Source organism: Pan paniscus, chromosome 16 (assembly GCF_029289425.2).
Source record: "Pan paniscus chromosome 16, NHGRI_mPanPan1-v2.0_pri, whole genome shotgun sequence".
NCBI classification, from domain to species: domain Eukaryota; kingdom Metazoa; phylum Chordata; class Mammalia; order Primates; family Hominidae; genus Pan; species Pan paniscus.
The window spans coordinates 64793879-64821585 of record NC_073265.2 but is presented as its reverse complement, the minus strand read 5'-3'; the positions used below and the strand labels follow the sequence as shown (position 1 = coordinate 64821585).

The 27707-nt window shown below is 47.1% G+C and overlaps 1 protein-coding gene across 4 annotated transcripts; it reads left to right on the top strand.

Annotated features, from left to right (window-relative positions):
- SNUPN (snurportin 1) lies at nt 1–27707 on the top strand. 4 transcript variants are annotated; one of them, XM_034939175.3, is made up of 9 exons: nt 1–155; nt 5103–5265; nt 8600–8744; nt 16126–16230; nt 16468–16561; nt 18483–18580; nt 20559–20636; nt 24592–24672; nt 27112–27707. In XM_034939175.3, exons 2-9 carry the CDS (start codon nt 5108–5110, stop codon nt 27433–27435), a joined length of 1083 nt encoding a protein of 360 aa, XP_034795066.1. In that variant the 5' UTR covers nt 1–155; nt 5103–5107; the 3' UTR covers nt 27436–27707. The 4 variants fall into 4 exon arrangements, with proteins under 4 accessions (XP_034795066.1, XP_034795068.1, XP_034795065.1 ...); XM_034939177.3 differs by lacking the exon at nt 1–155 and adding an exon at nt 429–623; XM_034939174.3 differs by lacking the exon at nt 1–155 and adding an exon at nt 618–749.

Here is a 27707-nt window from a genome sequence, read left to right as displayed (position 1 = left end):
ATTCAATCATTCCTTCACGCAGGGTCTACTGAGCGCCATCCCTTGTGCTGGACTCTGGCTACTTAAATAGGAATCAAGCCAGGTCCCTACCATTGCTCAGCCCGCAGCCGAGTGGGAAAGAAGCTCGCAAAAGCAGCAAACAGGCAGTAATCGAGGTATGGATCTGCTTTTGTTAAGGGCAAGTGGGGGAGCGAAGGTCTGTGTCTGAAACTTGGGTGTGAGGGGTTAGTTGGAGTAATCCAGGCAATTGGCACTGCCCGTTTAAGAGCACGGGCCCAAGAGGGGAAGGGGACTCCAGGTGAAGCCCTAAGGCCCAGGAAGATCTGCGGGAGGCGGCAGGGCCCAGGGCGTTGAATGCCCGGCCACAAGATCAGCCTCCTCCCATTGGCGAAAGGAGCCCCGAAGAGCTTGTGTTCAGGAGGGAGGCCTCGGCCTGGTCAAGTCATCTAGCAGGAAGAGTCCCGGACAGTGCAAAGCAAATGCAAGAAGACCCCCTCCCTAGCCGATGGGAAATGCCCCAGCCGTTGAAGGCGGAAATAACGGCCTGTAGGCAACGGAACTCCCAGCGTTCGCAAAGGAGGGAGGAGCCGGAAACTCAGGGCGCGAGGCCTGTGGGCCCAGCGGTGAGGCAGCAGCTGGGGGCGGGGGGAGGGCGGGCCTAGCTTCCCAGGGCAGGTGATTCGTCGGCCCCGGTGGCGGTGGCGGCGGCGGCCGCGGCGGCGGCGCGTGCGACGGTCACCTCGGTTTCGGTGAGTCCCTGGGTTCGAGCCCGGGCCCCGCCAGCTGCCGAGTTGCCTCTCGGTGCCGGACTGTGACTCTCTCTGGCCGGCCCTGCACTCTGGCCTCCCGGGGCGTCATCTGGAGGGATAGAGCCAGGCCTGGGACTCCTTTTGGGAGAGTTTCCGTTCTTCTATTCCGTGCTGTCCGGCCAGGACCCCTCAGGGACTTTTGTGGGGCAGGGGCGAATCATGCATGGCCTAGATGACCCCATGCCTAGAAAAAGGCAGTGCGGGGCGGTGGCGGCGCGCACGGCCGAGTGAAGCAGATAGCGTCCCCGGGGCTGGAGCCCGGTAGCAGGGGTAGGGAAACGCGGAGGCTGCCAGGATGCGGACCCAGGGGACGCGAGGCGGGGGCGCCGGATGGGGAGACGCGAAGGAGGGGGAACGGGATGGGGGAGGGGGCTAGACAGGGAGGGAGGGTGGAGCGTGGGCGGGGCCTGGGGCGGGTCGGACTTTAGGGAGTTGGAGCGGGGGTTACTGGTGGAGAATAAGACCACCTGGGGCTAAGGTCCGAACACTTGGAGGCAGCACCGTCCAAGGAATGGGTTGAAACAGCAGGAGCCCGGCGGGGCGCAGTGGCTCACGCCTGTAATCCCAGCACTTTGGGAGGCCGAGGTGGGCGGATCACCTGAGGTCAGGAGTTTGAGACCAGCCTGACCAACATGGTGAAACCCCATCTGTACTAAAAATACAAAAAAAATTAGCCGGGCGTTGTGGCGCGTGCCTTTAATCCCAGCTACTCGGGAGGCTGAGGCAGGAGAATCGCTTGAATCCGGGAGATGGAGGTTGCAGTGAGCCGAGATCATGCCACTGCACTCCAGCCTGGGCAACACGAGCGAAACTCTGTCTCAAAACAACAACAACAACAACAACAACAACAACAACAACAACAACAACAACAAAGAAAAAACAAAACGAAACAGCAGGAACCCGCCAAGAACAGCCTTGAAGGAAGGTAAAGGAACCACCCCAGTATCCAGGACATCAGTTTTCCTTTTTTTTTTTCTTTTTGAGGCTAAGTCTCGATCTGTCACCCAGGCTGGAGTGCAGTGGCACGATCTCGACTCACTGCAAGCTCCGCCTTCCGGGTTCACGCCATTCTCCTGCCTCAGCCTCCCGAGCATCTGGGACTACAGGCGCCGGTCACCATGCCTGGCTAATTTTTTTGTTTTTTGTTTTTTTTTTTAGTAGAGACGGGGTTTCACTGTGTTAGCCAGGATGGTCTCCTAACCTCAGGTGATCTGCCCGCTTCAACCTCCCAAAGTGCTGGGATTACAGGCGTGAGCCACCGCGCCAGGCCCAGGACATCAGTTTCAAAGGTTGTGTGGTTCTTGGCAGAGCGGGAGCCCACACCAAGATAGTGCATGATAGGCCTAATAAAGGTGCTTTGGATTTGGTCATTACTGTGGTGATGAACTGAAAACATAATGACTTTTTAAAATTTTTTATCATGAAAGCTTTCAAACTTACACAAAAGTACAGAAAAGTAGAGACAATAGCATACATACCATTATGGATGATTTGAGTAACATACCATATGGATCCCAAGCACTCATCATGAGGCCTCAGTCACTCAGGAATGGCAACCCTTGGTTGCATTGCAAAGATATTAAGGCACACCTCAAGCCGGGTGCAGTGGCTCATGCTTGTAATTCCAGCACTTTGGGAGGCTGAGGCAGGCAGATCACTTCAGGTCAGGAGTTTCAGACCAGCCGGGCCAACATAATGAAACCCCTTCTCTACTAAAAATACAAAAATTAGCCGAGCATGGTGGTGCATGTCTATAATCCCAGCTACTCAGGAGGCTGAGGTAGGAGAGTTACTTGAACCCAGGAGGTGGAGGCTGCAGTGAGCCGAGATCACACCACTGCAGTCCAGCCTGGGAGACAAAGTGAGACCCTGTCTCAAAAAAAAAAAAAAGGCCGGGCGTGGTGGCTCACACCTGTAATCCCAGCACTTTGGGAGGCCAAGGTGGGCAGATCACGAGGTCGGGAGATCGAGACCATCCTGGCTAACACGGTGAAACCCCGTCTCTACTAAAAATACAAAAACAAAATTAGCCGGGCATGGTGGCGGACGCCTGTAATCCCAGCTACTCAGGAGGCTGAGGCAGGAGAATCACTTGAACCTGGGAGGCGGAGGTTGTGGTGAGCCAAGATCGTGCTGTTGTGCTCCAGCCTGGGCAACAAGAGTGAAACTCTGTCTCAAAAAAAAAAAAAAGTTTCTTTTATGTTTAAAGGTTACAGAGGTTCAGTTATTCAAGATAAAAAGAGTTCTGGAGAGTTCTGCACAGCAATGTTGAACATACTTAACTTTACAGAACTGTACACCTACAAATGGTTAAGATGATGAATTTCATGATATGTGTATTTAGCCACAATTTTTTTTTCTTTTTACAGACAAGGTCTTGCTATATTGCCCAGGCTGGCTTCGAACTCCTGGGCTCAAGCATACCTCCTGCCTCAGCCTCCAGAGTAGCTGGGACTAAAGGCAAGCACAACTGCACCTGGCAAACCACGATTTTTAAGTTCCTTTTAAATTAAACAAAATCTAATGTTTCAAATCAAGAAAAAGATCTGACTTCACTTGTGCAATGGAAAGTAACTCACTGGCCAAGTAGAGGCCTATGGAGTTGTATTTTTCACTGTAGAGGCTCTGGAATGAACCTGTTGATTTTGATGCTCAGAGCACTGGACCTGGCCTGGGATGGAGGTTAAGCACTGGAGGTTCCCTCTGGTTTACACTAGAACCAAAGGGCTGGGCCAACCCAGCAGTGCAAGTCAGATTTCTCCCAAATGTTCCTGTTTTCTTATAATCTAAGGCTCACAGGCGCTTGAATGAAGTGTGAATTCACCTTTCTCCCCACTCCCATTCTTTAGGGTCCACCTAAAGTGGGAAGTCTGTTTTCAAAATGACATCTACTCCATGCCTGTCTTGTTTCCCTAATGTACTTTATGGAAGTTCTTCACACTACTGGAGCATTGACATTACTTGTTAAGCAGCCTTCCACATCCTAGCTCTTTTCCAAGTGAGTCCCACATAAGTAGCCCTGAAACCTTCTTTCTGCCCACCCAAAAACAAAACAAAACTAGAATATGAGGAAGTAACAATCAGATTTTTTTAAAAATAAATTATAATTTAAAATAATTTTTTACTTTTTTATTTAAAAAGTAGAGACATAGTCTCACTACATTGTCCAGGTTGGTCTTGAACTACTGGCCTCAAGTGATCCTCCTGCCTTGGCCTCCCAAAGTGCTGGGATTACAGGCATGAGCCACCTGTAATCCCAGGTGGCTAGAGTTTGTTTTTTTGTTTGTTTGTTTTTTTGTTTTTTGAGATGAAGTCTTGCTGTGTCGCCCAGGCTGGAGCGCAGTGGCATGATCTCGGCTCACTGCAACGTCCGTCTCCCGGGTTCAAGCGATTCTTCTGCCCTCAGCCTCCCGAGTAGCTGGGATTACAGGCGCCTGCCACCACATCCAGCTAGTTTTTGTATTTTTAGTAGAGACGGGGTTTCACCATGTTGGTCAGGCTGGTTTCGAACTCCTGACCTTGTGATCCACCCACCTCGGCCTCCCAAAGTGCTGGGATTACAGGCATGAGCCATCGTGCCTGGCGAGTTTGGGGTTTTTGATTGCTTTTGTCTTCCTCCAGGGACCCTAGAACCAGTGTTTCCTCTGGAATTAAATTTTCATAATATGAGTTGGCACTTAGTTGAGAATTAAATAACCAATTGAATAAACTGCATAGAGAGTTATATTGGTTAATGAGTGATGGCTATTCAGGAAACTGTAGAGGAACTGCTCAGAAAAGGCCGGGCGCAGTGGCTCACACCTATAATGCCAGCAATTTGAGAGGCTGAGGAGGGAAGATTGCTTGAGCCCAAGAGTTCAAGACTAGCCTAGGCAACATAGGGAGATCCCGTCTGTACCAATAAATTTTAAAATTGGCTGGGTGTGGTGGTGTATACCTGTAGTCTCAGTTACTGGGGAAGCTGAGGTGGGAGGATTTCTTGGGTCCAGTAGATTGAGGCAACAGTGAGCTGTGATTGCACCACTACACTCTGACCTGGGTGATAGAGAGAGACCCTGTCTCAAAAAAAAAAAAAAAAAAAAAAAAAGGAAATATCTGTAGGAAAATAATGTTATTGCTAATATATGACTCATTTACCCTTTAACTTCCTTTTTTCTCATGGAAACAATTGTGATTTTGCATTAAGTTAATTTTTTTTCAGGAATGTGGCCATCATATCATAACTGCATAACTGTCTGTATACAGGAGATGATATGAAATGAATGAACCATTTTCTTACGTTTTCCTTTGTAGGGAAGATGGAAGAGTTGAGTCAAGCCCTGGCTAGTAGCTTTTCTGTGTCTCAAGATCTGAACAGCACAGCTGCCCCACACCCCCGCCTATCCCAGTACAAGTCCAAGTACAGTTCCTTGGAGCAGAGTGAGCGCCGCCGGCGGTTACTGGAACTGCAGAAATCGTAAGGAAGCTTTAACTCCTTGTCTTCTTTCTCTGGGCTAGGAGCTATGAACCATTCCGAAGGCTCTAGGCTTGTCTCTACAGACTCTCCCTTCAAAGTAGACCCTTTGTAGGCTGATCTTCTTGCCCACAGGTTGGGAGGGGTAAATCCTGGCAGAGGTAGGTTTCTTTTATACCCAGAGCTTAGGAGAAGATGAGGAATTAGGGAGACACCGAAGTTTGAAACCAAAAGCTCAATTATTTGGTTAAGTTTTTCTTTTTTTCCTGGCAGCTGTACTGAGCTCTGTGGTTTAGGAACTTGCGAAAGCCACGCCCAGACTTTCACTCCCCACATTTCCTGGGATGCTTGTGTTTGGCTTCTGCACTCTGAATGCTGGTATTGGTGTGGTCTTCCCATCTGCCTTCAGCCCAAATGTTTCTGTGGCACTCTTGGGAGTTCAAGACAAATAATTCCTAAGGGAATCTGAGGAAATATCTTCCATACACTTAATTCTAAGTGCCAAGATGTGCAAACAGGGAAAGAGGGCAGGATAAGAGTGTTTGAGGCTGAGCTACTCTGAAGGCAGGGCCGATCCTTGTATTCTCAATGCAGCATGGGCCTCTTCTGGGTCATAAATTAAGGAATTAGGGATCAGAAGAAACTACTAACAGCTGCATAGTTTCCATACAGTCTGCATTTTGCCCAGTGTTGCATCACTGGTTGTGTTTGGCAGAGAAGGTTCCCTGTGGCTCTGGGTGGCTTGCAGAATACATTCCCAGATCACTCCTCTCCCCATTTTTAAAAATGTAGTTATCTTTGAATAGGTAATACATTTGTATGGTTGAAAATTTAAAATATACATAAGAGGCCGGGCATGGTGGCTGACGCCTGTAATCCCAGCACTTTGGGTGGCCGAGGTGGGTGGATCACCTGAGGTCAGGAGTTCGAGACTGGCCTGACCAACATGGCGAAAACCTGTCTCTACTAAAAATACAAAAATTAGCCCGACATGGTGGTGCGTGCCTGTAGTCCCAGCTACTCGGGAGGCTGAGACAGGAGAATCACTTGAACCTGGGAGGTGGAGGTTGCAGTGAGCCGAGATCGTGCCATTGCACTCCAGCCTGGGCAACAGAGCTAGACTCTCTCAAAAATAAAAATAAATAAATAAAATAAATAGAAGAGTATATGGTGAGGTCTTCTTCCCATTTCTGTCCCCTAGCTATCCAGTTCCTCTCCTATATTATTAGTTTCTGGTGTATCCTTCCAAATATATATATATTTTAGACAGGGTGTCACTGTGTTGTTCAGGCTGGAGTGTGCAGATCCCAACTCACTGCAGCCTCAACCTCTCAGGCTCAGGTGATCCTCCCACCTCAGCCTCTGAAGTAGGTGGGACTACAGGCACACTCCATAGCACCTGGCTAATTTTTTTATATTTTGTAGGAACAGGGTCTCCCTATATTGCTTAGGCTGATCTTGAACTCCTAGGCTCAACTGATCCTCCCACCTTGACCTCCCAAAGTGCTGGAATTTCAGACGTCAGCCACTACGCCTGGCCCTTCCGAAGATATTCTATACATATATGAGCAAGTGTGTGTGGTAGTATGTGTACAAAAGCTTTTTTTTTTTGACTCTATCTCCCAGGCTGAGTACTGTGGCATGATCTTGGCTCACTGCAACCTCAGCCCCTCAAGTAGCTGGGACCACTGGTGCAGGCCACCACACCCAGCTAATTTTTATATTTTTGGTAGAAACACAATTTCACCATGTTGCCCAAGCTGGTCTTGAACTCCTGAGCTCAAGTGGTCTGGCCAATTCACCCTCCCAAAGGGCTGGGATTACAGGCAGGAGCCACTGCACCTGGCTTTTTTTTTTTTTTTTTTTTACACAAGTAGCAGTATACTATATACTGTTCTGCACATTTATTTAGTGGTGTTTTGGGGGAGAAATTCTATATCAGTTCATAAAGTACCACATCATTCCTTTTTCGTGGTGCTAGGTATTCCGTGGAATGGATACTTCATAATGCCATCAAGCCAGTCCCTCCTGATGGGCATCTGGGCAGTTTTCTTCTCTTGTGATTACAAATAGTGCTCAGGAAATAACCACAGACAGACTTTCTTTCACACATGTACAAATATACCAGCTCTTTTATTCTCGAGATAAAAGACCATTGTGCTTTCATATGTTCTCTCTGGTGTGTGCCTTTTTATAATGAGCATGAACATGTATGTGTTTAAGAGAAACCAGCTGTGTTGGTTTCACTGCCTCAGTGGTTGAATTCCTGCCTTAGCATTGAAGAAATCAAATGTGGGAGGTTATGTGGTATTTCCAAATCACTTTGAAACAATTAGGTTCCAAAAGATTCTTTTTTTTTCTTTTCAGTTTCCCAAACTTTCTAGCATGTGTTGTTTTAAAACAAGATAACGATAAAGGGAAACAAATAAATAAAATATATTAAATTGTAAACTAAGTGACCTTTTTTGAAAGTTAGACAGGAACTGGAGAAAGGCCTGGCTTCTGAGAAAGCTGTATAAGCTGGGCACAGTGGCATACACCTACGGTCCGTAAAAAAAAAAAAGTTCTCTTTAAAAACAAAAAAGGTGTATAAAGCAGAAATCTCCAGAAGCTGTCCTTGCTTTAGACTTCTCACTGCATCTCAGTGGCTCTTCTCTTCCACCCCTGGGGTCTTTGGATGAGATGTCTGCTAGGCAGGAAGGTGTCAGCTCTCATCTGGGGTGGGATGGGGTAGGGGTGAAGCTAGCCTTTCCATCTAGTGAACCTTGGAAATTTCTTTAGATATTTTATTTTGCATTCTTAGGAAACTCTGAGGAAGGCTGAGTGTATTCAGAGGGGGTTTCGCTATGTAGGATTTTGAGGGGGCGGTCACTGGTTTAGCCTTGCAAAGGAGATTCCATCATTTCTTACTTCCACCAGAATCCCCAAGTTGCTCCCAAATTTGGAGCTTTTGAATTAAATGTGTCGCATTATAGGGCATCTTCCTAAAAGACATAAAGATCTGCCCTGGCCAGATGCGGTGGTTCATGCCTAATAATCCCAGCACTTTGGGAGGCTGAGGCAGGCAGATCACTTGAGGCCAGGAGTTTGAGACCAGCCTGGGCAACATGGTGAAACCCCATCTCTACAAAAAATACAAAAATTAGCCAGGGGTGGTGGTGTGTGCCTGTAGTCCCACCTACTGTGGAAGCTGAGGTGGGAAGATCACTTGAGCCCAGGAGGTCGAGGCTGCAGTGAGCTGAGATTGCACCATTCCAGCCTGGGCAACAGAGCGAGACCCTGTCTAAAAAAAAAAAAGAAAAAAAGATATGTCCTTATGCCTTTTTTTTCCTTCCAGCAAGCGGCTGGATTATGTGAACCATGCCAGAAGACTGGCTGAAGATGACTGGACAGGGATGGAGAGTGAGGAAGAAAATAAGAAAGATGATGAAGAAATGGACATTGACACTGTCAAGAAGTTACCAAAACACTATGCTAATCAAGTAAGTGGTCCAGAGAAGATTAGACCCAGCTAATCTCACTCCCTTTACTATGCAGTCAAAGCCCACTGAAATAAATGCTGTCATAAAGAGAGGAGAATGAGGCAGGAAAAAGGAATAGGAACTGCAAAGAACATGCCAGTGTACATAGATCATATGGGATGATAAGAAGAGATGGCTTACTGTGCTATGGACTGACTAGGAATCACTGATGGAATCTGTGGGTAGTGGGGTTTGGGAACTATTAGCCTATGCTGTTACCAAAGGCTGCCAGCCCACTGCAGAAAGCCCCTGAGCTATTGATATAGTAACACACTCCATATCCTTGTCATTTTTTTTAGTTGTCACTGCACAGCTGTTCTGGATTGGGCCTGCCCAGCCTACCACTGACTCCTTCCACTTCCCTGGGTGGTAGAGTCTTTCCCAGGCAGTGTACTATGAGGCCAGTCTTGAAATTTCACACTCAGGTGGTGGCAAGTGGGAAGTACAGCTGCCCTTGAATAAAGTGAGCCTGCCCAGCCACCCCAGACCAGCCAGCTGGCCAAGGTGAGGTTCAGGCCATGAAGCAGCAGATCACTATAATAAACCTGACTCAGTGCCCTTTTAGATCCAGAGAGGAAACCAACATGGCTGTGGTACCATAGGGAAAGAGGTGTGGAGAGAGACGGTTCTTGTGTTCCAGGCAGCTCAGGTATTTCAGAAAGCAGGGTATGGGTCCAAGTTGGGATGGAGGTCTACCCTGCTATCATATACTTGTGTCTAGAACCCAAGTATCTTGTCATCTCAGAATTCTCCCCTGCCTTTAGAATATGGTTCCTGGGCCTGAGTGTGGTGGCTCATACCTGTAATCCCAGCAATTTGGGAGGCCAAGGTGGGAGGATTACTTGAAGCCAGGAGTTCAAGACCAACCTGGCTAACATAGTGAGACCCCATCTCTTCTTTTTTCTTTTTTGAGACAGAGTTTTGCTCTTGTTGCCCAGGCTGGAGTGCAGTGGTACGATCATGGCTCACTGCAACCTCTGCCTCCCGGGTTCAAGCAGTTCTCCTGTTTCAGCCTCCCGAGTAGCTGGGATTACAGATGCCTGCCACCACACCCGGCTAAGTTTTTGTATTTTTAGTAGAGACAGGGTTTCACCATGTTGGACAGGTTGGTCTCGAACTCCCGACCTCAGGTGATCCACCCCCCTCGGCCTCCCAAAGTGCTGGGATTACAGGAGTGAGCCACTGCACCTGGAGAGACCCCATCTCTAAAGAAAAAAAAAAAAAACAATAGAATATGGTTATTGGATGCACTCCCACAGCCCCTTTCTTTACCCCAAATACAGTACAGATAACATCCTCTGTGACAAAGTACAATTCAGTTTTGTTCAGTAAGCATTATTGAAAGACCTGCTCTGTGTTAAACTAGGCTATGACATGGGAAGATAGATGTGGAGCAGAAATAGCCCCTGTGCTCCTAGAATAGGTGTAGAAGATGTTTTGTGCTATAAAAAAGTGAGATGCTGGCCAGGTGCAGTGGCTCACGCCTGTAATCCCAGCACTTTGGGAGGCCAAGGCGGGTGGATCACGAGGTCAGGAGATCGAGACCATCCTGTCTAACATGGTGAAACCCCGTCTCTACTAAAAATACAAAAAAAAATTAGCCAGGCGTGGTGGTGGCGGGCGCCTGTAGTCCCAGCTACTTGGGAGGCTGAGGCAGGAGAATGGTGTGAACCCGGGAGGCGGAGCTTGCAGTGAGCCGAGATCACACCACTGCACTCCAGCCTGGGCGACAGAGCGAGACTCCATCTCAAAAAAGAAAAAAAAAAAAATGAGATTCCTTCCAACCAAGGAGGAAGGAGGGGGTGTGAAATCAGAGAAGGGTTAATGAAGGAAGAGGCAGCCTTGAAGGGTAAGTAGGACATTAATAGATAGAAGTGCAGTGTATTTTAGGGCATTCCAGGCAGTGGGAACAAACAGGCTGAGCACGAGGCCCAGAAGCCAGAAAGGAGTATATGGTGTGCCCGGGAGCAGTTTGCAGGCCAGTTAGGGTAGAGTGGCATAGAGTTGGGAGAAGGAGTATGGCAGAAGAGATGTAAAGGGCCTCAAAAATATGTGCAGAGGTTGGGCACAGTGGCTCATGCCTGTAATTCCAGCACTTTGGGAGGCTAAGGCCAGGAGTTCAAGACCAGCCTGGCCAACATGGTGAAACCCCATCTATTAAAAATACAAAAATTAGCCAGGTGTGGTGGGTGTCTGTAATCCCAGCTGGGCAGCATAGGAAGATCCCATTTCTATAAAAAATAAAAAATGAATAAAACAAATAAAAAAGAAATGTTGCCAGATAGAATGGAAGAATTTAGCAGTGGACTGGATATGAGAGGCAGTATAAGAAGTGGTCAAGGATGTAAGCTTTGAGGTCACACAGATCTGATCTCAAAGCTAGGCTCTGTGTTGACCTTAAGCAAGGTATTTTAGCCACTCTAAGTCTTTGGTTTCTTATCTGTAAAATGGGGATAGTAATAGTACTTATCTCATAGGATTGGTAGAAGGATTAAATGAAATAATATGCCTTAAATACCTAGCCCAGAGTCTGGAAGTGCCCCACAAGTATTAGCTGCTACTACTATTTTTTAGACAGTTATATTGAGATATAATTCACATACCATACAATTTGCCTATTTTTATTGTATAGTTTAATGGTTTCTTTTTTTTTAGTGTAGTCACAAGACTGTGCAACCATCACCACTATTTAATTCTAGAACATTTTCCTTATCCCCAAAAGAAACCCCATACTAATTAGTGTCACTCTCCATTCTTCCCTGTAGCCCCTAATCATTAATCTACTTTCTGTTCCTATTTTGCACATTTCATAGAAAGGGAATCATATAATATGTGGACTTTTGTGACTGGCTTCTTTTACTTAGCATGAGGTTTCCAAGGTTCATCATATTGTACCATGTATCAGTACTTCACTCCTTTTTATTGCCAAATAATATTCCACTGTATGGATAGACTACATTTTGTTTATTTATTCTTCAGTTTATGGCTATTTGAGTTGCTCCTACTTTTTGGCTGTTATGAATAATGCCATTTTTATTTGTTTTTTAATTAATTTTATTTATTTATTTTTTCGAGATGAAGTCTCACTCTCTCACCCAGGCTGGAGTACAGTGGCATGTTCTTGGCTTACTGCAACCTCCATCTCCTGAGTTTAAGTGATCTTCCTGCCTCAGCCTCCCTAGTAGCTGGCCCAGCTAATTTTTATATTTTTAGTAGAGACGGGGGTTTCACCATGTTGGCCAGGCTGGTCTCGAACTTGTGACCTGAGCTGATCCACCCGCCTTGGCCTCCCAATGTGCTGGGATTACAGGTGTGAGCCACTGCACCTGGCCAAATAATGCCATTATTAATATTCATGTACTACAAGTTTTTGTGTGAGCATATGTTTTCATTTCTCTTGTGTATATACCTAGAAGTGGAATTGCTGGGTCTATATATGATAACTCTGTTTAACCTTTTGAGGAAGTGCTAGACTGTTCTCCAAAGTGACTCCACTACTTTACATTCCCACCAGCAACATATAAGTGTTCCCATTTCTCCACAGCTTTGCCAACACTTGTTATTGTCCATCCTTTTAAATATAGCCATCCTAGTGGGTGTGAAGTGGTTTCTTGTGGTTTTGATTTGTATTTCCCTATTTCCCTAGTGACTAATGATGTTAAACATCTTTTCTTTTCTTTCTTTTTTTTTTTTTTGAGTTGGAGTCTCGCTCTCTTGCCCAGGTTGGAGTGCAATAGCACGATCTTAGCTCACTGCAACCTCTGCCTCCCAGGTTCAAGCGATTCTCCTGCCTTAGCCTCCCGAGTAGCTGGGACTACAGGCACCCACCACCACTTCCGGCTAATTTTTGTATTTTTAGTAGAGACGGGGTTTCAGCGTATTGACCAGGCTGGTCTCGAACTCCTGATTTTGTGATCCGCCCACCTCGGCCTCCCAAAGTGCTGGGATTACAGGTGTGAGCCACTGTGCCTGGCCTGATGTTAAACATCTTTTCTTGTGCGTATTGGTCTTTTGTATATCTTCTTTGGAGAAATGTCTATTCAAATCCTTTGCTCTTTTTTTTTTTTTTTTTTGAGATGGAGTCTTGCTCTGTCGCCCAGGCTGGAGTGCAGTGACGCGATCTTGGCTCACTACAAGCTCCGCCTCCCGGGTTCACGCCATTCTCCTGCCTCAGCCTCCCAAACAGCTGGGACTACAGGTGCCCGTCACCGCGCCCGGCTAATTTTTTTTGTATTTTCAGTAGAGACGAGGTTTCACTGTGTTAGCCAGGATGGTCTCGATCTCCTGACCTCATGATCTGCCCTCCTTGTTTTTTAATTGAGTTATTTATCTTTTTATTATTGAATTATAAGAGTTTTTAATATATTCTAGATACAAGTTTCTTATCAGATACATGATTTGCACATATTTTCTTTCATTCTGTGGGTTGTCTTTTTGTCTTCTTGGTGATATTGTTGGCAGCACAGAATTTTTAAATTTTGATGTAGTCTAATTTGCCTAGATTATGCTTAAACTCTAAGATTCAGTAACGGAGTGGTGATGCCATTAACAAGGTTATGAGATGCAGAAGGGAAGGGTAGGTGTTTCAGGGGTGGGAAGTACTTAGGCAACAGAAGGCAGTTAATTCCATTCTGGATATACTGAGTTTTCGGTGCAGAGGAGACAAACAGAAAGAGATACCAAGCAGACATCTGGCAGTATAGATGAGTGTGGAGGAAAGAAGTCTGGAGATGAAGGAGCATTAGGAGGCACAAGTGAAGCTATAGAAATAGATGAGATCCACCCCTAATGGGAACAGCATCTAAGAGAAAAGGGGGACCTAAAACAGCCCCCTGAAGATTACATATTTTGGGGGAGTGTGTGGAGGAATGTTTAGAGGGAAAAACAGAGTAGTGCTATGTCATGGGGCCAAGGGAACGGATGTCAAGAAGGGAGATGTGGCTGGTAGCATTACGTAAGGCAAGGAGTAGAGTGGGGAGAATAAGAAAGAGGTATGGGAGGCCAGGCGCAGTGGCTCATACCTGTAATCCCAGCACTTTGGGAGGCCGAGGTGGGTGGATCACCTGAGGTCAGGAGTTCAAGACCAGCCTGGCCAAAATGGTGAAACCCTGTCTCTACTAAAAATACAAAAATGAGCCGGGCGTATTGGCGTGTGCCTGTAGTCCCGGCTACTAGGGAGGCTAAAATGGGAGGATCGCTTGAACCCGGGAGGTGGAGGTTGCAGTGAACCGAGATTGTGCCACTGCACTTCAGCTTGGGTGACAGAGTAAGACTCCAATTCAAAAAAAAAAAAAAAAAAGGAAAAAAAGGAAGAGTTATGAGAAGAGGTCAGAGGGCCTTCAGTAGGACTGTGGGGTAGGAAATCTGGACTGTGGCTGTCAGATTGAGCAAGAAGGCAGCATCAAGAAGTATTAAGTAGTTTTTAAACTAGGAGAAAGTGGAGTAGCTCAACAGAAATGCTGAGTGACAAAAAGTTTTTTTTTTGAGACGGGGTCTCGCTCTGTCGCCAGGCTGGAGTGCAGTGGTGCTATCTCGGCTCACTGCAACCTCCATCTCCCAGCTTCAAGTGATTCTCCCGCCTCAACCTCCCGAGTAGCTGGGACTACGGGTGCATGCCACCACGCCTGGCTAATTTTTGTATTTTTAGTAGAGACGGCTTGTCACCATGTTGGCCAGGATGGTCTCGATTTCTTGGCCTCATGATCTGCCCGCCACAGCCTCTCAAAGTGCTGGGATTATAGGCGTGAGCCACCGTTCCTGGCCACAAAAAGTTTTTTTTTTAAAGTGAGCCGGGCGTGGTGGCTCATGCCTGTAATCCCAGCACTTTGGGAGGCCGAGGCGGGCGGATCACGAGGTCAGGAGATCGAGAGCATCCTGGCTAACACGGTGAAACCCCGTCTCTACTAAAAATACAAAAAATTAGCTGGGCACAGTGGCGGGCGACTGTAGTCCCAGCTACTCGGGAGGCTGAGGCAGGAGAATGGCGTGAACCCGGGAGGCGCAGCTTGCAGTGAGCTGAGATAGCGCCACTGCACTCCAGCCTGGGCGACAGAGCGAGACTCCATCTCAAAAAAAAAAAAGATTGGGAGTGAGTGCCTAAAGGGAAGGAGAAATGAAAGATTCAATGAGAGAGATTAATTGATGGGACAAAGTCTTTTTCTTTTTTTTCTTTTTGAGACGAAGTCTCACTCTGTCACCAGGCTGGAGTGCAGTGGCGTGATCTTGGCTTATTGCAACCTGCGCCTCCTGGGTTCAAACGATTTTCCTGCCTCAGCCTCCTGAGTAGCTGGGATTATAGGTGCCCGCCAACACGCCCAGCTAATTTTTGTATTTTTGGTAGAGACGGGGTTTCACCATGTTGGCCAGGATGGTCTCAATCTCTTGACCTCGTGATCCGCCCGCCTTGGTCTCCCAAAGTGCTGGGACTACAGGCGTGAGCCACCTCGCCCAGCCCATGGGACAAAGTCTTTACAGATGGAAGAGACTGAGTGAAGAGTTTGTCTTCCCAAATTAATTTCACCACATCACTGTTTTTGTTGGTTTGGTTTGGTGTTGTTTCGTTTTTTAAGACAGATTTCCTAACATCCTGTAGTATAGTATTTGGGGCATCGGTTTGAGAAATGCTGGTCTAGTCTAAGAGCATCTCAAGGTCAGGGATCTTATTCATCTCTGAGTTGTGGCAAACATAATAGTAATGATGATAGGAGGAGATGGACAAAGTAAGGAAAGGAAGAGGGTTCATCACCCTGACCCGGGAGGTGAGGCAGTAAGCATGGTGTGGTTGCAGGTGGAGATGGAGGAGAGAAGCCGAAGTTCATAGTCAGTGGCCCCCATCATCCTGTCAGCTGTGCAGGAGACACAGCCAACTCCCTAGAGCACCTGGGGTGGAGGTGCCACTGTCAGCCTTTTCTGCCCTCATTCTTTTTTTTTTTTTTTGAGACAGAGTTTCGCTCTTGGTGCCCAGGCTGGAGTGCAATGGCACCATCTCGGCTCACTGCAACCTCTGCCTCCCAGGTTCAAGCAATTCTCGTGGCTCAGCCTTCCTAGTAGCTGGGATTACAGGTGCCTGCCACCACACCCAGCTAATTTTTTATATTTTTTAGTAGAGACGAGATTTCACTATGTTGGCCAGGCTGGTCTTGAACTCCTGACCTCAGGTGATCCACCTGCCACAGCCTCCCAAAGTGCTGGGATTACAAGCATGAGCCACCATGCCCGGCTCTCTGCCCTCATTCTTTCACTCAGGTTTTTAATATACACACAGGATATTAATGCCTTGTCATTGCAGACTTTCGAGTAGTACACCCCTGCTGATCTTTAACACTATTTTTTGCATTTCCAGTTGATGCTTTCTGAGTGGTTAATTGACGTTCCTTCAGATTTGGGGCAGGAATGGATTGTGGTCGTGTGCCCTGTTGGAAAAAGAGCCCTTATCGTGGCCTCCAGGGTGAGTAGCTGCCTGCCCCCATGCCAGTAGGCCTGGTCTGTAGTGGGAGGGATTCTTTGTGCTCCGTTTTCCTCATACGCCACAACAGCTGTGCCTGGAGTGGAGCTTGAAACACTTTCGTGCAGGAAGGTTTGTTGAGAGCCATCTTTGGTCGAGTAACATTCCTGCAGAATGAGGAGGCAAGAGGGCGAGGAGACCTTGAGGTCTAATAAGAATGGTAACTTTCTCTCCATGCAGGGTTCTACCAGTGCCTACACCAAGAGTGGCTACTGTGTCAACAGGTTTTCTTCACTTCTGCCAGGAGGCAACAGGCGAAACTCAACAGCAAAAGGTACCTACATAGAGTGTCTACTTATTGATCAGTAAAAGACAGTGTAATTTGCTTTAAAGACCCACTTTGATAGCTTATCTTTGTTTTTTTTGTTGTTGTTTTTTGAGACAGAGTCTCACTTTGTCACCCAAGCTGGAGTGCAGTGGCACCATATCGGCTCACTGTAACTTCCGCCTCCGGGGTTCAAGTGATTCTCCTGCCTCAGCCTCCTGAGTAGCTGGGATTATAGGCTGCGCCCGGCTAATTTTTGTACTTTTAGTAGAGACTGGATTTCACCATTTTGGCCAGGCTGGTCTTGAACTCCTGGCCTCAAAGTGATCCACCCACCTTGGCCTCCCAAATTGCTGGGATTACAGGCATAAGCCACTGCACCCGGCCTGAAAGCTTATCTTTGAAACTGCATGTAGACACCATCCTGGCCCCTGGACCAAGGACCTCCCCTTCAAGGTCAAGTGTCCCCAGTTGCAGAATAAATGCAGCCCCATGAGGCCTGATGGTCCGTAAATTCCTGAATTAAGGTCAACATGTCTTTGGACTTCTATTACGGGACAACAGATACAGATTTGGGGGGAAACGTCTCTGAGAGAATACTAAGCATAGTGGTACAGCCAGCTGATGCTGGGGCTTCCCTGCCAAACTCCCTTTTCTCCTTTCTCATTGTTGTAACCCTAGGTTCTTCCTCCCCACTGGGCCTAGCTGAGTAGACTAAGGTCATGGAGGAGAAATAACTTACCCACAGTTATTCAGTAAGGAATTGGCAGAGCTGGGCTTGCTTTCTTCTCTACCTGCTCAGGCTCCTTTGGTGGTTCCTCATGTCCTCTGTACTGAGCCCAGACTTCTCTTTTTTATTTTTTGACATGGTCTCACTCTGTGGCCCAGGCTCGGGTTCAAGGGCATGATCACAGCTCACTGCAGCCTTTATCTCTCAGGCTCAAGTGATCCTCCCACCTCAATTTCCTGAGTAACTGAGACTACAGGAGTGTGCCACCATGCCTAGCTAATTTTTTGTATTTTTGGTAGAGATGGGGTTTTGCCATGTTGCCCAGGCTGGTCTGAAACTCCTGGGCTCAAAGCCATCTGCCTGCCTTGGCCTCCCAAAGTGCTGGGAGTATAGGTGTGAGCCACTGCACCTGGCCTTGCTCTGACTTCTCTGTTGGCGTTTAGTACCTTTCACATGCAGGCTTTGTCCCACCCATCCCATGTCTTTCCCCTACTCCTTATACCCACCTTCTGTTCAGCTGACTTATCTCCCCACATGTGCCCAGTTCATTCTGCCTCTGGGGCTTTGCTCATGCCACATCAGTACTTGGGTCTGAAATGCCCTCTCTTCTCCCCTCTGCCCTGTTGTTTAAACCCGGCTGGTCCCAGAAGACTATTTGTATGGCACCTCTCCCTTGAAGCATTTCCTGCTGCTCCAGCCTTCTCTTTCGGGAACTCCTGTTGCTCTTAGTATGAGCTCCGTAATTTAGCTCTTAGTTCTTCTGTGATCATCTTATCCCCTTAACCAAATGGTAACTTCCTTAAAGGCAGGGAATATTTATAGTTAATATTCCCCACATAACACAGTGCCTATGATAGGAACTCAAAAAGCAGTTGTAAACTAAAATGGAAGATGACTTGCTTTTAAACCTCATTGAGGTGAGTAAATGTGCCAGTTTATCTAAAACTTCAGAATTCTCACTTTGCTTAAGGTTTGCCTTGATGCGTCTTGTGCTGTCTTACCCTGAGTCACCATGAAGCTGTAGCTGGTAGCCAGGCAGGGTTCTCTCCCCAGTGAATCCTTAGTCCTTAGTGCCAGTGACTGCTGCAAGCACTGAGGATTGTTGGACTCAAGCCTCTGGGATGGGGCTCCCTAGGTTGTGGTGGAGGGAACCTGGTTGGAAGAAGAACTCTGTGCTGACTTTCTGCTTTGTGTCCTCAGACTACACCATTCTAGATTGCATTTACAGTGAGGTAAACCAGACCTACTACGTTCTGGATGTGATGTGCTGGCGGGGACACCCTTTTTATGATTGCCAGGTAGGGATGGATCCTCCTCTCGTGGCTCTTCCTGTCTTCTCCTCTCCTCCTGGGAAAGCGGCTCAGCATGTGGGTTTGGTATGTGACCAACTTCTTGGTGTGCACAGGATGTGGTATATCAAGAACATTATCTAATGCTCCCTGCATCTTTGAGTGTGTTTAAATTAGCTTAGTTTTAAAAGAGAAATAGGAGGAACTAAGAGAAACATGCAGTTCTTGAGAGGAAGAAAGAAAGAAACGGCAGGGGTGTAGGCTGGGACTTGATAGCAGCTGCACCCGCCCCCTTATCACTCTCCAGAGTATGGGAGGATTTCTGGCAGTGAAGATTGTGGGGCAAGGGGGTGGGGATGCCACCTTGTGCAGCAGCCCCAGGAAGAGAAGGTGGAATTGAATGTAAGTCACCATCTACTAGACTCCTGCAACCTCCACTCCTTCACCAACCACATCCTGACCCTGAAAATGGCAGGGCCTCCTTGGTATGACCCAGAACCTCAAATCTCAAAGGTTAGCTCTAGGAGGAGACTTTTCAAATGAGGAGAGGCCCCAATATTCTCCCCTTCAGTTTCACCATACCCCCAACATTTTACTATTGGTGATTCTTAACAGGTAACAGCAGCAGTCATCAGGTGAGGCTGAGTGAGCCCCACCAGCCTCCATCCCTGTTAATAACACTCTCCCCGTCATTGTCCCTGTTGTATAATGGTGGGTTTGGGAGTTTTGGTACTTCCTTTTGCTCCCTGTCAGTTAGTTTATCATAGTGGTTCTCAATGTGTAGTCTCCAGACCAGGCATATCAGAACGTTGTAGAAATGGTCCTGAGGCTGATGTGTGAACAGGCCTCCAGTGATCTTCATGCAGGCTGTCACCATAGGCTGCTTCTTTCTAAGCCATTCTCGCATACTAGGTTTCCAAAACACGCTAGGTATTGGTACTCAGAATTCTAAGGTGCATCTCATTCAAACAATAACAATCAAGATGTGCATTGCTAAGCACTTTCTGCATTAGCTCATTAAATCCCTTACAACACGTCCTTATTGTAAGGTAAGTACTATTATTATCCTTTTTTTTCTTTGAGACGGAGTCTCGCTCTGTCGCCCAGGTTGGAGTGCAGTGGTGCGATCTGGGCTCACTGCAACCTCCGCATCCTGGGTTCAAGCACTTCTCCTGCCTCCGCCTTCTGAGTAGCTGGGATTACAGGCGCTTGCCACCACACCCAGCTAATTTTTGTATTTTTAGTAGAGACGGCGTTTCACCATGTTGGCCAGGCTGTCTTGAACTCCTGACCTCAAGTGATCCACCCACTTTGGCCTACCGAAGTGCTGGGCATGAATGACTGCACCTGGCCTGTCCTTGACATATAGATATGGAAGCTGAGATGCTAAGAAGCACAGGTCTTAAGTACCTTGCCCAAGTGTAGAACCAAGCCTACAACTCAGAACATAAATTCAATCTAGAACATATTTTCCTTTAATTCTGCTGAAGGATATTTTATTACATGTATTCACAACCTACAAATTTGGTAACTAAAACCAAATATATTTTTATAATTTAAACAAAAGACTGTATGTATCTTTTTAAATTTCCAAAAGCAAAATAATTTAAAAGAATGAAGAGGCCCGGTGGGTGCGGTGGCTCACACCTGTAATCCCAGCACTTTGGGAGGCTCGAGGTGGAGAGATCAAGAGGTCAGGAGATAGAGACCACTCTGGCCAACATGGTGAAACCCTGTCTCTACCAAAAATACAAAAATTAGCCTGGTGTGGTAGTGGGCGCCTGTAGTCCCAGCTACTCGGGAGGCAGGAGAATCGCTTGAACTTGGGAGGCAGAGGTTACAGTGAGCCAAGACTGTACCATTGCACTCCAGCCTGAGTGACAGAGCAAGACTCCATCTCAAAAAAAAAAAGCACGGGGTGTTTTTGTTTATATTAGAGTTTGAAATGGAAAGTATTTCATCTTTCTGTTTCCCTTCTCTGTGGCAGACTGATTTCCGATTCTACTGGATGCATTCAAAGTTACCAGAAGAAGAAGGACTGGGAGAGAAAACCAAGCTTAATCCTGTAAGGCCTGGTGTTAGGATCACCGAGTTCCTTATGGGGAGTAGTGTGGATTGGTCTGTTATCTAAATATAATCATTATGTATGAAATGATCTTTTTTGAGGCAGCATGGTATAAAGGGAAGAGTATCAGTCATGTAGATCTGAATTCCATTTTTGGCTTTTATTATTACTAATTTAACATCCTGTGTTCTCACTCATAATTGGGAGCTAAGCTATGAGGATATAAAGGCATAAGAATGACACAATGGACTTTGGGAACTCTGGGGAAGGGTAAGGGGGGTGAGGGATAATTGGGTGCAGTGTATGCTGCTTGGGTGGTGGGTGCACCAAATCTCAGAAATCACCACAAAAGAACTTATTCATGTAACCAAACAGTACCTCTTCCCCAAAAACCTATTGAAGTAATAATAACTAAAAAAAGACTAAAAAAAATTTATTACTAAGTTAAGTTAATAATCTCACTTACCCTTAGATTTTCCATCTGAAAAATAGGATAATAACATCTAATTTACAGGGTTGTTATAAGAACCAAATTATATAAATATGCAAGTCCTCCTAACATAATACTCATGGTAGGCACTCAATAATAATCAGTGATTTAAATATGTGACAGCTATTTTCAGGGCATTTTATTAGCCCTGCAGATTGGCATTTGCTTGGATTGCTCACAAAAAATGTTAAAGCCAAGGGCCAGGCGCCGTGGCTTACGCCTGTAATCCCAGCACTTTGGGAGGCCGAGGCAGGTGGATCATTTGAGGTCAGGAATTCGAGACCAGCCTGACCAACATGGCAAAACCCCGTCTCTACTAAATACAAAAACAATTAGCCAAGTGTAGTGGTGCACGCCTATAATCCCAGCTACTTGGGAGGCTGAGGCAGGAGAACCACTTGAACCCGGGAGGCAGAGGTTGCAGTGAGCCAAGATTGCGCCACTGTACTCCAGCCTGGGCAACAGAGCGAGACTCTGTCACAAAAAAAAAAAAAAAAAAAAAAAAAAAGTTAAAGGGAATTGGACAACCAGTTATAGGAGAATAAATATGATCAGTACTTTCAGTGATGTTATTATCATGTAGGTCCTGGAGGAACATGCATTGAGGAAGGGGAAGACTGCTCTCTCTAAGACACTGGTTTAAGTGCTCTATGTATATTATCTCACTGAATCCACACAGCAACCCTATGAAGTAGATATGTGCTGTTGTTATCCCATTTTACAGATGGGAAGATGGAAGTATATGGAGGTTAAATGATTGGCAGAATGGGATTCAAACCCAAGCAATCTGACTTTAGAGTTTGTAGCTCTAATCACTTAGTTATGCTGCTTCAGTCTAAAAATCCTTGCAGGTGTGAAAAGGATTTCACTAGCCCTTTATTAGTGGTAGCTGTCATGGGGCCAAGAGAATAACACACAACCACTCAACCTAGTACAATACAGTGGTTCCCACTCCTGACTGTATGTTAAAATCAACTGGAGAGCTTTTTTTTTTTTTTTTTTTTTTTGAGACAGAGTCTCGCTCTGTCACCCAGGCTGGAGTGCAGTGGCGTGATCTCGGCTCACTGCAAGCTCCGCCTCCCGGGTTCACGCCATTCTCCTGCCTCAGCCTCCTGAGTAGCTGAGACTACAGGCGCCCTCCACCATGCCCGGCTAATTTTTTGTATTTTTAGTAGAGACGGCGTTTCACTATGTTAGCAAGGATGGTGTCGATCTCCTGACCTTGTGATCTGCCTGCCTCAGCCTCCCAAAGTGCTGGGATTACAGGTGTGATCCACTGCACCCGGCCCAGTGAAGAGCTTTAAAAAAAATACCTGGGCCAGGCCGGGTGCGGTAGCTCACGCCTGTAATCCCAGCACTTTGGGAGGCCAAGACAGGCGAATCACGAGGTCAGGAGATCGAGACCATCCTGGCTAACACAGTGAAACCCCGTCTCTACTAAAAATACAAAAAATTAGCCGGTCGTGGTGGTGGGCGCCTATAGTCCCAGCTACTTGGGAGGCTGAGCAGGAGAATGCTGTGAACCCAGGAGGCCGAGCTTGCAGTTAGCCGAGATCATGGCACTGCACTCCAGCCTGGGTGAGGGAGCGAGACTTTGTCTCAAAAAAAAAAAAAAAAAAAAAAATACCTGGGCCAGGCACAGTGACTCACATCTGTAATCCCAGCACTTTGGGTGGCCAAGGCAGGTGGACTGCCTGAGCTCAGTAGTTCAGAGCAGCCTGGGCAACATGGCAAAACCCCATTTCTACAAAAGAAATACAAACAAAAAAATTAGCCAGGTATGGTGATGTGTGCCTATAATCCCACCACTTTGGGAGGCTGAAGTAGGTGGATTGTTTGAGCCCAGGAGTTTGAGACAAGCCTGGGCAACACAGCAGAACCCCATCTCTACAAAAAAATACAAAAACAGATTAGGCATGGTGGCGTGCACCTGTAGTCCCAGCTACTTGAGAGGCTGAGGTAGGAGGATCACTTGAGCCCAAGAGGTTGAGGCTGCAGTGAGCTGTGATTGTGCCACTGCACTCCAGCCTGGGTGAAAGAGCGCAACCCTGTCTCAAAAAAAACAACAAAAAACCTGGATCCCACCCCAGACCAGTTCAGTCAGAATCTCAGTGTAGGGCCTGTGCATCAGTAATTTTTTTTTTTTTTTTTTTTTTTTGAGACCGAGTCTTGCTCTGTTGCTCAGGCTAGAGTGCAGTGGCACAATCTCAGCTCACTGCAACCTCCGCCTCCCAGGTTCAAGCGATTCTTCTGCCTCAGCCTCCCAAGTAGCTGGGACTACTGGCATGTACCACCATGCCTGGCTAATTTTTGTATTTTTAGTAGAGACGGGGTTTCGCCATATTGGTCAGACTGGTCTCGAACTCCTGACCTCGTGATCCGTCCTTCTCGGCCTCCCAAAGTGCTGGGATTACAGGCGTGAGCCACCACACCTGGCCAGCATCAGTAATTTATTTTTATTTATTTTTTATTTTTAGAGACGGAGTCTCGCTCTGTCACCCGGGTTGGAGTGCAGTGGCGCAATCTCGGCCCACTGCAAGCTCCGCCTCCCGGGTTCATGTCATTTTCCTGCTTCAGCCTCCTGAGTATCAGTAATTTTTAAAAGCTCCCTAGATGATTCTTGTGGATAAAAGAAGGTTGGGGCTGGGTACAGTGGCTCATGCCTATAATCCCAGCATACTGGGAAACTGAGGTGGGAGAATCCCTTGAGCCCAGGAATTTGAGGATGCAGTGAGCTGTGATTGTGCCACTGCTCTCTAGCATGGGTGACAGAATGAGATCTCATCTCTTAAAAAAAAGGGGGAGGGAAGATTGGGAACCACGACCTAGTAGTTAAGAGAGTAAGTAGAGGGGAATTAGTAGAGAAGGATGAGACTGAAAACTGTTCTTCTTTGTTTTTTTGTTTTGGCTTGGTTTAGTTTGGTTTGGTTTGGTTTTTGAGACAGGGTCTGGCTCTGTCACTCAGGCTGGAGTGCAGTGGCACAATCTGAGCTTACTGCAGCCTTGACCTCAGGCTCAAGCGATCCTCCTACCTCAGCAGCCTCCCAAGTAGCTGGGACTACAAGTTTTTCTTCTTTGACAGAGATTTTCTTTTCTTTTTGCTTTTTTTGAGATGGAGTCTTGCTCTGTCACCCAGTCTGGAGTGCAGTGGCATGATCATGGCTCACTGCAACCTCCCCTTCCTGGGTTCAAGCTATTTTCCTGCCTCAACCTCCCAAGTAGCTTGGACTACAGGCACATGCCACTATGCCTGGCTAATTTTTGTATTTTTAGTACAGACGGGGTTTCACCATGTTGGCCAGGCTTGTCTTGATTTCTTGACCTCAGGTGATCCTCCTGACTTTGCCTCCCAAAGTGCTGGGATTACAGGTGTGAGCCACTATGCCTGGCCTGACAGAGGTTTTCAATTGCTTGGGCCAGTATCATTTATAACGTACTAATTCCTTGTTCTAATTTCTATTTCAGTTTAAATTTGTGGGGCTAAAGAACTTCCCTTGCACTCCCGAAAGCCTGTGTGATGTGCTATCTATGGATTTCCCTTTTGAGGTAACGAAACCATTGTCTTTATTGCCTTGACATGATGATAGGCTGCAGAGAGACTTAGTTACACAAAGTCTTAAAATATTCCTTGATTGTGCTGTGTCAAAGCATCAGAATGGGACAAAGCTGATTCTGGAGAAAGGATGTACTTGCTGCCCTTCAGAGCCTGAGCTCCACCCCTGCTGGATAAGTCAGAATGCTGGCACTGGAAGGGCCCTTAATGGACAGCTCGTCCAACTCCCTCATCTTATAGATGGAGAAACTGAGGTCTGGAGAAACTGAGGCCCAGATAGGAGCAAGACTTGCATGCCTAGATCCTTCTTGTGTGCCTCTTCCTACTGCAAGCTGAGACCCAGGTCCCTGGTTTGGCTGTCGTGGCTGCTTGTAAAGTGAAGGGGCTTCTGTGACTGAATGACTCCAACAAATGTCCAAATCCCTAATCCTTTCCTCACCAAAGAAGATGGCCCTTGGGGACAGCAGCACTTGCTGAGCAGGAGCATGAGTCAGGTGACCACCTCATTCCAGTTTGCTCAGGACTCGCCCTGTTTTAGCACTGAAAGTCTCACAGCAGCTGGGCATGGTGGCTCACGCCTATAATCCCAGCACTTGGGAAGGCCGAGGCCGGTGGATCACTTGAGGTCAGGAGTTCAAGACCAGCCTGGCCAACATGGCAAAACCTCGTTTCTACTAAAAATACAAAAATTAGCTGGGCGTATTGGCACATGCCTGTAATCCCAGCTACTCGGGAGGCTGAGGCAGGAGAATCACTTGAACTTGGGAGGCAGAGGTTGCAGTGAGCCGAGATTGAGCCACTGCACTCCAGCCTGGGCAACAGCGCAAGACTCTGTCCAAAAAACAAACCTCACAGCCCCAGAGGCTCCCCAGTCCTCAACAGTCTTGTCAGCCTCAGAACCTGCAGCTACCTTCTCTAGGCTCAACAAGCACATTTTCCTTTGCCCATCATTCCCTTAAAAATTCTGCCTTGGCCGGGCACAGTGGCTCACACCTGTAATCCCAGCACTTTGGGAGGTCGAGGCAGGTGGATCACCTGAGGTCAGGAGTTCAAGACCAGCCTCGCCAACATGGTGATACCCCGGCTCTACTAACAGTACAAAAATTAGCCAGGCATGGTGGCACATGCCTGTAGTCCCAGCTACTTGGGAAGTTGAGGCAGGAGAATCTCTTGAACCCGGGAGGCGGAGGTTGCACTGAGCTGAGATCGCACCACTGCACTCCACTGCAGCCTGGGCAACGAGCGAAACTCCATCTCAGAAAGAAAAAAAAAAAAAATCTGCCCAGTCACTGCAAGCATTTGCTTGAACTGGATGTAATTTTATATAAGGATCACAGCTTCCCAAATAAGGAAATGGCAAAGGCTGAGTTGCCAGCATTTCTGGGAGTCAATTAAGAAGGTGGTAAGAATACCATCTTTATTTATAACCCTTATGCCCCAGTGACAATAAATGCTTTTTAGAGATGAGTCACTGAATCATAGAAAATAAAATGTGGGACTGTAGGAGGTCTTCCCGTTGAGAAAAACTGTTTCCCAGAACATGGCTCACAAACAATTTAGGGGGAGGTTTAGGCAACCAACAGTAGCCAGGGAAGCAGGGCATCTGGACAGCCTGTTTCCACTGTGTGCAGCAATCTGCTGCCCCGGAGGGGCCTGTCCAGTTCCTCTGCTTTTCATTCCATGCACAGAGCTCATCCACCACAACACAGACCCCTAAGTGGTGGAAAGTCCATGGAATCTGGGGACAGAAGACCAGAGTTCAAGTTGAAGTCCTGCTTCCTACTCACTGTGTGTTTTAAGGAGGTCCTCAGAACTCCCTGAGTATGAGCAGCCCCATCTCTCAGACACCGTCATGGGTAAGATAGTAAAATAGTGGGCAGGAAAGCACTCTGTAAACAGGAAAGTGCTATTTATGTTTTTCTTTTCTTTTTTTTTTTTCTTTTTTTGAGACAGAGTCTCACTCTGTCGCCAGGCTGGAGTGCAGTGGTGCAGTCTCAGCTCACTGCATCCTCTGCCTACTGGGTTCAGGCGGTTGTCGTGTCTCAGCCACCCGAGTAGCTGGGATTACAGGCATGTGCCACATATGCCTGGCTATTTTTTTGAATTTTTAGTAGAAATGGAGTCTTACCATGTTGCCCAGGCTGGTCTCAAACTCCTGAGCTCAAGCAATCTGCCTGCCTCAGCCTCCAAAGTGCTGGGATTATAAGCATGAGCCACCACGCCCAGCCAATGTTTTTATTTTCTCAAATTTAGTTTTCTAGGCCATTTCTTTATTTAGAGAAACGGCATGTGTGAGAAGCTGGGACTCTTTCCTCTGTCAGTGACCCAGAAAAAGGAGTCGGACCACAAGAGCTGCCCTTGTGTGTATAGGCTCTCCTGGAAACATGTGGCCCCAGAAGTCATTTGATCCTCAATTTCCCCCCGTCTTATAGGTAGATGGACTTCTCTTCTACCACAAACAGACCCACTACAGCCCCGGAAGCACTCCCTTGGTGGGCTGGCTGCGCCCCTACATGGTGTCAGATGTCCTTGGTGTAGCTGTGCCGGCTGGCCCGCTGACCACCAAGCCAGACTATGCTGGGCACCAGCTCCAGCAGATTATGGAGCACAAGAAGAGCCAGAAGGAAGGCATGAAGGAGAAACTCACACACAAGGCCTCTGAGGATGGGCACTATGAGTTGGAGCACCTGTCTACTCCCAAGTTGAAGGGTTCTTCCCATAGCCCAGACCACCCTGGATGCCTCATGGAGAATTAAAGAGAGAAGCCTCCTTAAGGAGCCACAGGATGGTACCTGGCCCCAAAAGGAATCCTGGAGAGGAGGACAGTGACAACAGGTGACTTCATTCTTTAGAGTGAACTTTCCAAACCCAGTCCAGCTGGAAACAGCTTATCTATAATCTGAAATGCTGGCTCAAACAGTTATGGGGAGGTTCCCAGATTGCGTAGCATTCAGATTGATTTGAGCAGCTCCTACTGTGATAAGTGTATCCCAGATCCACAATGTAAATATATGTGATTTGTAAGAAA